Genomic DNA, 13,218 nt, shown 5'->3' with positions numbered 1-13,218 from the left:
TAACTCTCATCTAGAAATCCCAGAGCATCCTCTGATGCTAGACCGCTGAACACATGAGGCTTGTACCTCTTGAACCTTTCAAGCCTCAGCTGCTCCTCCTCGGAAGCTGCTACCCTGTCCTCGGGCTGAACTGACACTGCAGGCGATACAGGAATAATCTCTAGGACCTTCTCAACATACAGAGTGCAGTCGGCGGGAGTCTGTGCTCCTCCCCTGGATTGAGATGTAGCTGTAGTGAGGGGAATCAACCCTGCTTGAGCCAGAGTGGTGTACATGCTCATGAACTGTGCCAAAGTCTCCTGAAGAGCTGGAGTAGTGGTAGCAGTAGGCGTGTCAGGTGCCTGGACTCCAGCTGGAACTGTTGGTGGTACCTCGGCGGCAGCTCGTGCAGGTGCTCTGGCTACACCACGTGCGCGTCCTCGGCCTCTACCCCGGCCCTGGCCTCTGACAGCTACAGTAGGGGGCGCGGGTGCCTGATCATCTCGGGTAACACGTGTCCTCACCATCTGTGAGAGAATAGAAGACAGAAGTTTAGAATTGTGATGTCAAAATATCGCACGACAAGGAAATCAAATGAAGTGAAATTTTCCTAACAGTTACATAGCCTCTCGTAGATAAGTACTGACATCTCCGTACCGATCATCGAGACTCTAATAAACCGGCTTGTGATCCATGACTCCTATGAACCTAGAGCTCTGATACCAACAGGTCATGACCCCGGTTCGCCCTTCGTGAACCATCGTGATGGCACCTAGTCTCTACGACTAGGTAAGCCTAAATTGCGGAAGATAACCAAACTTGCGGAAATAAAATAATTTAAAACAAAAGTAAAGCCATAATAGTGTTTAAATGTGCCGCTTTACATACACCATATATAAATCTCAAAAACCAATATCTAAATCCAAGACCCGGAAACCCACGAATCACAAGCTAAGATAAATACTACATAGCTCTAACTCCGGAACGTCTAATAAGAACATAAAAATACAGAAGGGCTAAATACTAAGGCAGGAATGTAAAAGGACTCCTTGGTCTACGAACGCAGCAGATGTACCTCAAAGTCTCTAAAGAAGTTGTCTCCCTCAAGGATGGTAGGCCTGAGCAGCGGTACCTGGATCTGTACATAAAAAACATGCGCAGAAGAGGCATGAGTACACCACAACAGTACTCAGTAAGTGCCAAGCCTAACCTCGGTCGGGTAGTGATGAGGAAGGTCAGGGCCCTACTAAGGTTAAATAAATAATAGAATGACAGGATAAGATAAGAAGTAAAATTGAGAATCTATACAGTATAATAAGAGTACAATAATGGAAAATAGAGATAAAGGCAACCACAAGGAAAAACCATTCACTGTAAGGATGATAACCGGGGGATCTCGTGGTATCCTGAGGATCTCTTGGTATCCTCTATGTATACGAGGGATCTCTTGGTATCCCGAGGATCTCTTAGTATCCTCAATATATGCTAGGGATATCTTGGTATCCCGAGGATCTCTCGGTATCCTCAATATACGTTTCAGGGATCTCTTGGTATCCTGCACCTCCATCCAAATCATAAATACGTACAGGGGATCTCCCGGGATGCCGTCCCGTAGTCCCAAATTAAAACACACAGAAGCAACACAAGAATACTCAATTAAATGCTAATTTCGAACCAAGTAAACAGTTAATTCTAGCCTAACATGCTCCACGTAATGCAATTAAGGCAGTTTAAGAAAATAGGCAATTAAGTCAACTAAACATGCTTTTCTAAACTAACAACAGGCTAAATTCGCAAGTAGAATAAAGAAGGAAAAAAGGAACTCAATTAAAATACTTAAGGTAAAACCGGATTTTCAACAATTAGCTCAAGTACGCGCTCTTCACCTTACGTACAAGGCATTTCAATTATTAAATATGTCATATCCTAAGAGGAAAGTCCCCCACATAAGGTTAGGCAAGCCACTTACCTCGAACTGACTCAAAAATCAACCTGAGACCACGTTCTTGCCACAAGTACTCGACTCCAAATGACCCAAATCTATTCAATTCAATTGCATAATGTAAATAACACTTCAAGTAACTGATTCTACAATTAAAGTCTAAGCTAACATGCAAAATTATGTAAAATGACCAAAACGCCCATCAGGCCCACATCTTGGAATCAGGTGAAATTCACATTTTCAGAACCCTCGTACTCTCACGAGTTTATACATAATAAGAACACTGAAATCGGAGTTGAAATGACCCCTCAAATTCTCATTTAAAGGTCTCTTAAACTCAAGCCCTAATTACCCTTTTCCCCCAAATTTCACCACTAATTAGGTCTTTAATCACATAAAAACGAGTTATGAAGTCGAGGATGTTACCTCCAAGTGATTCCTTTTTGTTTTCCTCAAAAATCTCTCTCAAAAGCTTCAAACCCGGATGAAAATGGTGAAAGAATAGTTCAAATTTGCGAAGGCAACTATTTATATGTTCTGCCCAGCATTTTCTGCATTTGCGACCTTGGGACCGCATCTGCGGAGACTTTGTCGCATCTGCGACTTCCACTTAAATGCCAACTTCCACATCTACGGCTCCCCGTCTGCAGATGCGGTACCGCTTTTGCGGTTTCTGAAGAATTCCCAAATTCCGCTTCTGCGTTCTCTATGCCGCTTCTGCGGCTCCGCACCTGCGGAACCCAAACCGCAGGTGTGGTTATGACAAAAGACCAGCTGCTGCAGCAAACTTCAACTCTAAATCCTTCTGTGAACCATCCGAATTCATCCCGAGGCCCCTGAGACCTCAACCAAAGGAATCAACATATCCTAAAACCTTATGAACTTGTACCAATCTTCAAAACACTTCAAACAACATCAAAACAACCAAAACACATCGGATTCAAGCCTAAGTTTCAAAAATCTTCCGAATTCCGCTTTTGATCAAAAACCCAACCAAACCACTTCCGAATGACCTGAAATTTTTCACACACATCCCAAATGACACAATATAACTACTATAACTCTCGGAATTCCATTCTGACCCTCGGATCAAAATCTCACTATCGGACCGGTAACTTTAAAAATCCAACTTTCGGCATTTCAAGCCTAAATTAGCTACGGACCTCCAAAACACAATCCGAACATGCTCCTAACCCTGAAATCACCCAACAGAGCTAACAAAACCATTGGATTTCCATTTCAAGGTCGTCTTCATACTGTTCCGATTACGGTCATATTTCCAACACTTAAGCTCTCTTTTAGGGACTAAGTATCCCAAAACTCTCCGAAACTCAAAATCGAACATCCCGGCAAATCAAAATAGCATAAATGAACTCGGGAAAAATAGTTAATAGGGGATAGGGGCATTAATTATTAAGACGACCGGCCGGGTCGTCACACAAAGTAATAATATTAAATAAGAAAATAGATAAAAGATCACGGAGGTCATACCAAGGGATTCCATGAACATGATATTATCTATTGAGATCATGGGAGAAGATTATGAATGAGGTAATGAAGGTGTGGGAGTTACAACAATGATGGTGAAGAGTAGTGGGGAGGTTATTTACATAATAGAGAAGAGTAGTGGGAGTTATATTATATAGTGGACATCTATATAAATAATGTATTTTATAACAAATATATATTTCTTTTTGTTGTTAGACTACAATTAACTATTGTTTTTAATTTGTATTTAACTAGATGAAGTGATAATATAGTAGAAAAAAATGAGAGTAGTATGGTTACTCCTCTTGTCCTTTGTCCTATCTTGAAACTATACTAATATGACGATTCAATAATGGAAACTACATTAAGTTTAAGAAACAACAATCTATAATGATCCGGCTGGTCGTTTTGAGCAGTTGTATTTTTTTGGTGGTTTGAGGTCTTGAGTAGCTTCACATTATGTATTATGAGTTGCGTGTATGGTCCGTTTTGGTTTTCGAGTGGTTCAGGATTGATTTGGAAGAATGATTCTCAATTTGGAGCTTTAAGTTAAAAGAATTGATCAAGTTTGACTTGGTATATTTGATCCCCGATCGGAGTATAGATGGTTCTATTAGGTCCGAATGGTGATTTTGGATGTAGGCGTATTCCTGGATTTGCTTTTGGGAGTTTCCAGATGATTTTGAATCTAATTGGTGAAAGTTGTCAATTAGAAAGTTTGGAAGTTCATAGGTTTGACCGTGAGTTCATTTCGATGTTATTGGGTTCAAATTATTGTTCTGGGAGTTGAATAGATTTTTTATGTCATTTGAAACTTGTGCGCAGAATTTGGGTTCATTCTGGATTGGTTAGGCTTGAATGTGATGCTTGGTTGAAGTTTGATGTTTAAGAACTTAAGAGTTCGATCTTGATCGGCGATTTGTGATATTGATGTTATTTTGCGTGATTTGGGGCCTCAAGTAGGTATGTATTATATTTTAGGACTTTTTGGTATGTTCAAACAGGGTCCTGAAGGACTCGGGTGTGTTTCGGATTGATTTCGTACCATTTCGGAGTTTGCTTGAGTTGTTGGTTTTCTGGTGCTTCAATTGAGATTTGCTAATGCAGGAGTACAAAAGCAATTACGTTGAGTGTTTTGTTAGATGGGTTCGTTTTTCATCACATTCGCATGTAAGCCATCGTGTTCGCGGGTAAAATATATTAGATAGAAGAGACTTGTTCTTCACGTTCGCAAAGGGGGTTCACGATCGTGGTTCGCGATTGTGGGAGATGGGGGAGCTTATCTTTGCGTTCGCATTTTTCAGGTCACGTTGGAGGACTGTTAGGCATTTGTGGTCGTCGTGTTCACGTGGTTATTGTTGCGAAAGCATAGAGCTTTTTGTAAGCTTTTTACGAGGGTACGACAACGATCGCGTAACGTACTGCTGGGCAATGCATATAAGATTCTATTTTTGTACTTTGAGCTCATTTTACCATATTTTGAGAGTGGGAGCTCGAATTTGGGTAATTTTTGAGGGGGTTTTCACCTTTGGAATTGTGTAAGTATTTTTGACTTGGATGTGATTATTTTACATGATTCTACCTTTGATGTTGGCACTGAATTGATGAATCTAAAGAGAAATTTGGGGGATTTTGTTAAAACTATTCTAAAGGGAATATTTGAGATTTGAACAACGAATTGGGGTCGAATTTTAGTGAAACTAGTATGGTTGGACTCGTATCAAAATTGATTGTCAGAATTTATGAGTTTTGTTGGGTTCCAAGGTGCGGGCTCGATTTGACTTTTTGGTTGCCTTAAGTATTTGATCAAAGTTTGACCTTTATCAATTATGTTTTTTCCCTATGGCATTATTTGATATTTTTGAGTTGCTTATGACTAGTTTCTATCCGTTCGAAGGTCTATTCGTGTAGGATGGCGCTTCTAGAGTATCGATTTGGTTTGCTTGAGGTAAGTATCTTACCTAAACTTGGTTGAGGCACTGGTTGACTGAGCTATTTACGATAGCTACATGCTATGGTCGCACACATTTGTGGGGTTTAGCCTATGTGCGTACATCAGGGTATTATTCATGCTTAGGGTAGTGGTTAGGCTATGATATGCCTTGAATTAGTTTCTAATCTTAATGCTATGGTGTTTCTTATATTTGTACCCCTATTGTGAGCTATTTGAGCCATATTTGAGGTTACATAGAGATTAATCTCCTGATTAAGCCTGATAATTTCTACTTTCGTGATGTATTTGCCTGATTTGAGTTATTATAGCACACTCTACACATGCATACACCTTAGCATGTCACTTATACCACTTCAAGAATATGAAATTGATATTCATTTATCATGTACATGTATTCTTGTATATTAGTTTTTGTGTGATATTGATTGGACCAGTGGCATGTGACCATGCCATGCGAATTGTGTTATTGAGCCTGTGATCACTCCAGGTGGATTTTGATATTGAGCATGTGACCATGCCGGACAGATTGTGATATTGAGCATGTGATTACGCAGGGCAGATTGTGATATTGAGCATGTGACCACGCTGGGCAGATTGCGATATTGGCACGTGAGTTGTCCATGTGGATACGAGATATTGCTATTATTGGTACATGAATTATCAGTATAGCACGTGAGTTGTCTGCGCGGTTGATATTATTAGCATGTGCGTTGTCTGTGCAGCATATGAATATGAATTCATCCCCCTAGGGTCACCCTCTCATGTTTCTTCTTGATGGTGTACACACAGATTGTGAGAAACCGACGGGTTTCTGGTTTATGTGGACTCTGGAAATAGCTTATCAGTGGTTTGGTTCCGTTATGGTATCTCTAAGGAAAGGCTGACCAATGTTGATTAGGTTATTGCATTCATCTTTACTCGCAATTTTCTTAGTTGTTTACCTGACTTATTTGCACATCTTCTTTATATGGTGGATTGTTGACTAAGCAAAGTACATTAAATTATTGTGTGCACCAAGGCAGTTTTATCTAGGATTCTGACTTGATCATATTATTGTTCTGTACTTGTTGAAGTTATGAATTGTACATGTGATTAAAAGTAACATTTATAATTCTTGCTTCTATTATCTCGCTGAGGTTAGTTTTGATACTTGCTGAGTGGGTTGGTTGTACTCATACTACACCTCTACACCTTGCGTAGATTTTGGAGATGATGCTACTATGTATAACGGGAGTTGGCATTAAAGATGTACTGGTCACGTTTAATCCTACTCTCAAATTGAAAGTAGTACGGTCTATTACAATAATAAACCCAACAAGGCTGGGGTCGATCCCACAAGGAGTATGATAGAATGTCAAAGAGTGTGTGAATTCAATGAACTTAAAGTGATCTTCAAATAAAAGATTGATTTTCTACAATTACTTCTAAAATTATGACTATGAAATTTAATCAAACACTTAGAATGCGAAAATAATTAGAGATAGTAATCAATGAGAGAAAGCACTGGGGTTGCTCATCCTTCATGTATGCTATTCTATGAGTATAGATGTATTTGATTCCAATCAATCAAATATGTGTTATGACAACAATATCAATAACACCAACTTAGCATTTTCCATCACTAAGATTTTTTTACTCACAAATGTCTTTCCAAGCTATTTAGAGCTCTATGCAATATAATTGTTCATGACCAAGTAAAAATCTCCCTATTCCTAGTTTGATTCCATTAATTGAGATGAAAATAATTCCTTAATCTACCCAATTCCTTGCTAATTGCTTTATACCTAAACTTGTTTTCACCTTTTCAATTTAGAACTAAGTGTGATAGGCATTAATCTAGTGTTTGCAACCACTAAATTATACAAGAAAGCATGGAACAATTAGATAACATAATATTTAATCTAATACGAATCACTATTAATAACCCATAGTCATAACACCACTCTGGATTCACAACCCTAGCTAATGAGTTTAGCTAGACATGACAATAGAAGAAACAATTAAATTATCCTTTAATCCAGTCATTGATGCTAATAGAGAAGAGAAAGATTGAGAAACTGTGATGTCACTTGTTAACCCTTAGAAAAAATCACAGCCGCTCGTACAATATTCCTCTCTGTCAAAAGTTAACAAAAAAACCTAAAAATTACTATTTATACTCTTCAAAAAAGCTGACAAAATTATCCTCATCGGATTTTGCGTGGTCCACGCAGGATGCGTGGCCCAATACTCTATTTTTTTGTTCTCTCAGTGAATTGCCAAGTTCTCCAACTGCGTGGGTGACCTGCGTGGGCGACTTGTATGGCCCACACAAGATGGACTTTTGCTTCTTTAGATTTCTTCTTCAAGTTTGGCCTATATTTGATTTATTTCTTGTTGGTATTTGATGATTTTCAATCTCTTATTTCTCACCCAACTCCATAACCTACAATTATATCATTCAAAATATAATTAGTCCATTAATCACATCGAGTGGAGTATAACTCTATTAAAAGGCATAAGAGAAGTTGGAAAAAATACCAACTTATCAACTCCCCCAAACATACTCTTAGCTTGCCCTCAATCAAATTAAAATACAAGCCAGACTCATAAGAACAACGAAACAATCAAGCTAACAACAAAATTCAGCACTCAGCGACAACCCAATTTCAAGCACAAAACTCGCAACTTCGGTTGGTACCAATAATTAATCCAAAGCATATGAATCATCACATCTTTCCAAAAAGCTCAATTTTTATTCAAGTGCTTAAACACTACCAATCAAATCAACAACCAAAGTCATGACATTAAAGCCTCTAAATTTGACTCTTCATTACAAAATAACTGTCTTTTGCTCATTCATCTCAATTGGAAAAAGAAACAAATTCTTAACTCGAATTTTCATGTGCCCTCACAATTAACAAAGAATCCACACACATACTATATCTTTCAAAAAAAGAGTGGATGACAAGTAGAAAGAATTAAGCACTCTCTCTCACAAAGATATTCAACTGCTCAAAAGTGGTACCATAAGCTTGCCCTTCGTGTAAATCTTCACTAATGTAGGTGCATCTAGTTCAAAATTATTTAGGACTTGTGGGAATATAATGTAGGCTTTTGGTTAGAGGTAGGATATCAATATAGATAAGAAGTGACTACGACCTTTCTAAGCACTACAAGTTAACACTTCAAAATACTTTCTAATAAAAATTCCATCCTTTTCCTCCTTTATCAACTTTAACACCATGTCAAACTTTTTATTTCACAAGTATTTTTTTCTTCTTTTCTTTCTCTCTCTCTCTGGCTCTTTTTGTTTTGAGAAATATATACACTTTTGTCAATGTGGTAAAGTCATCGCCTTCAATTATTTAGCCTTCACAATAAACTTTTCTCGTCAACTCTACCAAAATTAAGCTAAAAGCCTAAATTGTAGCTTCAAGTACTCAAGAAGGTCGGGGCATCAAAAGCGGTCAACATTAAAAGGAAAAAATATTTGTAATATGGTTGCCGAATAAAAGACTAAAGGCTCAAGGGGGTTAACTTGGGTAAACCTGCAAAGGGTGGGAAATTTAAGGTACTAGCGGTCCAATGAAAGCCTAATATCACTTTTCAAACTAAGTGCAACCTGAGATTTCGCCTTGATACACACTTAGGAAAAATTCTAGACCACAAAAGAAATAAGAGAACTCGACAAAAACCTTTCCACTCATGGAACATGCAACACTCAAGTCGAGTATGTATTCAAGGTCCAATTAAAGCAAATGAATTCAAGAAGTCATACATAGCCTAAAAGACTATTTAATAAAATTAACGAGCCAAAGATTGAACATAAAGTCACAAGTAAGACCATTACTTCAATCTTTTTTAACTCCCAAAAATTCATATGCTAAGGTTTAAGTTGTATTGGTGCCAAACAAGTCATGAGTTGGCTAGGGGATAAGAATACTACCATCAACACTAATTTATTAACTACCAGCTACTACTAAAAAAAATAAAAAGATACTCGGTTCAAAAATTATAACTTTGTGAAATAACCATGGAAAAGAAAACCCAAAGAGGTTATTGCTAACACCTAAAATCATGAATGCCCTCCCCCAAACAATAAATTTGCATTGCTTTTAATGCAATCAAAATAAGAGTAAGGGGAAAGGTAAAGAGAACTCCCTCAATCCAAGCGTGATGATGTCACCAACAACTCTAGTGGGTACTCAGACTTTCCCCCGTTTATCACCAACAAATTCAGCTTTCCTCTTCAAATACCCAACCTGCTTAAATTGTAAAACCAAAATACATCAAAGTAACAGATAAAAAGTAATGCTAATTTATTAAAATAAAAGAAACAATAACAAATTAAAGCAGAGAACTTGGTTTTCCTCCCAAAAAGAGCCTTATTTAACATCAAGGCACGATGTAACAACAACCAACTTCACTATTCCATTGGGGTTTCCCCCAACTCAAATCCTGAGACTAATTTTTCTCTATCAATTTCACCAAAATAGCGTCGAAGTCTTTACCAATTTACCTTGAAAAATCTCATCCCAGCTTCGGATTCCAAATCCACGACACCAAATGGGCATACATTAACAACTTTGAATGGCGCACACCATTTCGATTTAATCCTTTCCCACAACAATTTGAATCTTGAATTGTAATGAAGAACCATATCCTCCGGGTAAAACTTTTTCTTGTGGTAGAGGTATTTATTCTTCTGCTTGTACAATGATGCCTTCTCACAAGATTGGAACCGCAACTTGTCCATGGGGTAATTATTTGAATTTAGGAGAACCATCCTCGTGGATTCATCATGACACATTTCTTTCATGTCCTCATCTACCAATTCATCTACTATATCAATCACAGAGATCACTCCATAGTCATATGATTACGTCATAGAATTCTGGATATGGAAGATTTCTTCTTCATCATTCAAGTGAAATTTTGGTTCTTCCTCTTCCACATCACAAATGGCCCACCCAGTAGCCAAAAATAATCTACCAAATATGATGGGGACCTCTCTATCTGCTTCGTAGTCCAATATCAAAAAGTTGGATGGGAAGTAAAAATGACCCACCTTGATAAGAATGTCATCAATAACCCCCAACGACTTCTTCAGAGTTCGATCTACAATAAGAAGCTTCATAGAAGTAGGCCTTGGATAACCTAACCCCAATCTCTTGAACACATCGTAAGGCATTAGATTAGTACTTGCTCCCAAATCACATAATGCTTTGGCGAAGCTTATCACACTAATAGTATAAATGATAGTGAATGCCCTCGGACCCTCCATCCATTTCACTTCGGAATGTGAAATGATTGCACTGCACTGATGTGTCACTTTGACTATCTCAAAGTTGATATTTTTCTTCTTGGTGACCAAGACTTTCATGAACTTGGCATACCCTGGCATTTTCTCAAGTGCCTCCACTAAAGGCACAGTAATAATGATCTAGTTCAGTATGTTATACAATTTCTGCAATTGTCCCTCTTTCTGTTGTTTGGAAATCCTCTACGGATAAGGAGGATGTGGCCTAGGTAGTTGCTTGTAGGACTTAGGATCCTCCTTAATTGCGTTTTTGATTACTTTATTTCCTTTGGGAGGTATATCAATCACATATTGAAGAGCACTTGGTGCTTGTTTCATCTCTTCAACCACATATAACTCTACTACCGATACATCGGCTTTAGGAGGGTCGGAAACTCTAGGAGGTGTAGTCTCCTCTTATTCATCATCTTCAGTCAAAATGGTTCTTCCTTTAAGAACTTTACCACTCCTCGTGGTAGTTGCAAAGATTTGGCTTATACCCTCATTTCCCTTTGGATTTGCAACAATATCACTTTGCAATGCTCCGCATGGCCTCACATTTAGTTGAGATGAAATATGCCCCAATTGATTCTCAATCTTCTTGATTAACGTGGTATGCGAACTAACCACTTGATTTATTTCTATCCTTTCTTTGTCAGACCGCTCCTTGTTTTTAATCATTCTCACCATCATACATCTTAGCTCGGGATCACCAGAAGATTGCCCTTGGCAGTTGTATGGCCTTTGTTGGTTGTAGTTCTGAGGTGGCCCTCCATTGCGATTTTCTTGATTATTGTCGTTCTAGCCTTGATTGCCTTGGTTGGACCTATTCGAACTTCTCTCTTGCCATTGATTGCCATGTCTCCATTGTCCTTGGTTTTTTGACCTTTGTTGACTTCCTTGATAGTTACCCCGATGTTGAGCACCCTCAATTTGCGTCTGGTAACATTGTTCTTGGAAGTTACCTTCTTTATTTGATCCTTAGGCAAAATAAGTACTCTTTTGACCCTGGAGTTGGTTAGCCATTATTGTTTGATTAAAGCCCGAACCTTGAACATTGTCCATAGCATTAACTTGCCTTGGAATTTGGTTCTTGGCTAGCAGCTCCAATGTTGTTGTCAATTCTGCAATTCGTTCTCCTTGAGCTTCCATTTTCTTAGTTAAGTTTACCATAGATGGATTGCCTTGGGGCATATTGGCTCTAGATTGCCAAGCGGCTGATGTGTCGGTCATTTCATCCAATATGTCTTTAGCTTCTTGATACGTCTTGTTCATTATATTTCCCCAACCAATTGGTTACATAGGTTTGATTGGTGGTATTAAGACCGTGTTAGAATTATTGCAGAAGCATGTTGTCAGTTATGTCGGTGTTTGGACATTCCTTAACCATTCCACGATATCTCTCCTATATTTAATGCAATTCCTCTGTGGGATGTTGTCTGAACCCCAAAATTTCATCTCTCAATATGGCTATTCTCCCTGATGGGAAATATTTGCTAAGAACTTCTTCATAGGTTTGTCCCATGAGTGAACTGAGTGATTTGGAAATCTCTCCAACCAATCTAAAGTTTGTCTCTTAATGAGAACAGAAATAACCTCAATTGTACTACTCATCCAAGACACTTGGTTGCTTGTTCATTTGGCACACATCGATGAAGTTCTTGAGTTGTTTGTTAGAATTTTGATTGGGGTCTCTTGTGATTTATCCTCTATCTTGAAGCATGTTAATCATGACACTAGTGATTGTGAAGGTACCCCCTTATCCTTGGTGGTACAATTGCACTAGCATATCCTTAATTGCACACTGCTTTTGGTGTATCTTGTTGTGCTCTAGGTGCCTGTGGAATTATTTGTTAAAGTGGTGGAACTTGTTCGTTCAATTGGTTTCGATTTGCTACTCAGTATGCACGAGGTGCTTCCTCAATATGACCTAAAGGTAGAGCGCCAATATATTCTTCCGCCATCGCAATCTACACCAAAAGGAAACAGATAAAAATAACAACGAAGAAAAGATAAGAACTCGAATAAACACACAATAATACAGTAACACAAGAACACCATACTCCCCGGCAACGATGCAAAAAATTGGTCACGTCCAATCCTACTCTCAAATTGAAGTAGTACATTCGATTTCAATAATAAATCCAACAAGGTTGGGGTTGATCCCACGAGGATGTCATGACCTTAACCCGAACCCGGTCATGATGAAGCCTCTCATGAAGACAAGGCCAGCCGACACTTACCCATTTCAGTTTTTAAACAGTTAACAATGAGAATCAAGTCTAAAACATGATAAATAATCCAACATTTAAGAAGTCAATAGTACAAATATGCGGAAGAACAACCCAACACAGCCCGATACCGGGGTGTCACTAGTCATGAGCATCTAAAAATCAGGAATACTCCGAAGTCTATAGAGTTTAATACAAAAAGTAAAACAAGGAGAAATAAGATAGGGAAGAAGCTCTGGGCTACGAACACAGGCAGCTACCTAGAGAATCTTCAGATTCGCCTGAGCCAGAAAGATCAAAACTCGGGAGCGGGACCAGATGTGCCTGAATCTGCACACGGGGT

At 38.5% G+C, this 13,218-nt stretch overlaps 1 protein-coding gene across 1 annotated transcript; it reads right to left on the bottom strand.

Moving 5' to 3' along the window:
• Positions 1 to 10,224: 10,224 nt before the first annotated feature.
• On the bottom strand, positions 10,225 to 11,919 carry LOC138875547 (uncharacterized). Its single transcript, XM_070154384.1, has 2 exons — positions 11,643 to 11,919; positions 10,225 to 10,766 (listed from the first exon to the last, which is right to left on the bottom strand). The coding sequence occupies exons 1-2, from the start codon at positions 11,917 to 11,919 to the stop codon at positions 10,225 to 10,227; spliced, it is 819 nt and encodes a 272-aa protein (XP_070010485.1).
• Positions 11,920 to 13,218: the final 1,299 nt, after the last annotated feature.

The sequence above is a fragment of the Nicotiana sylvestris genome, chromosome 8, assembly GCF_000393655.2.
Source record: "Nicotiana sylvestris chromosome 8, ASM39365v2, whole genome shotgun sequence".
NCBI classification, from domain to species: Eukaryota; Viridiplantae; Streptophyta; class Magnoliopsida; order Solanales; family Solanaceae; genus Nicotiana; species Nicotiana sylvestris.
Note: the sequence above shows the minus strand (reverse complement) of the source record. Positions and strands in the feature narration are given on the sequence as shown.

What these genes read in the sequence shown, in the direction of transcription:
- LOC138875547 (XM_070154384.1), bottom strand. Translation starts at nt 11,919, where the DNA reads ATGAACAAGACGTATCAAGAAGCTAAAGACATATTGGATGAAATGACC. An exon ending in CCAACTCCAGGGTCAAAAGA is followed by an intron (nt 10,767 to 11,642) that starts GTACTTATTTTG and finishes CTGTGCCTTTAG; the next exon opens with TGGAGGCACTTGAGAAAATG.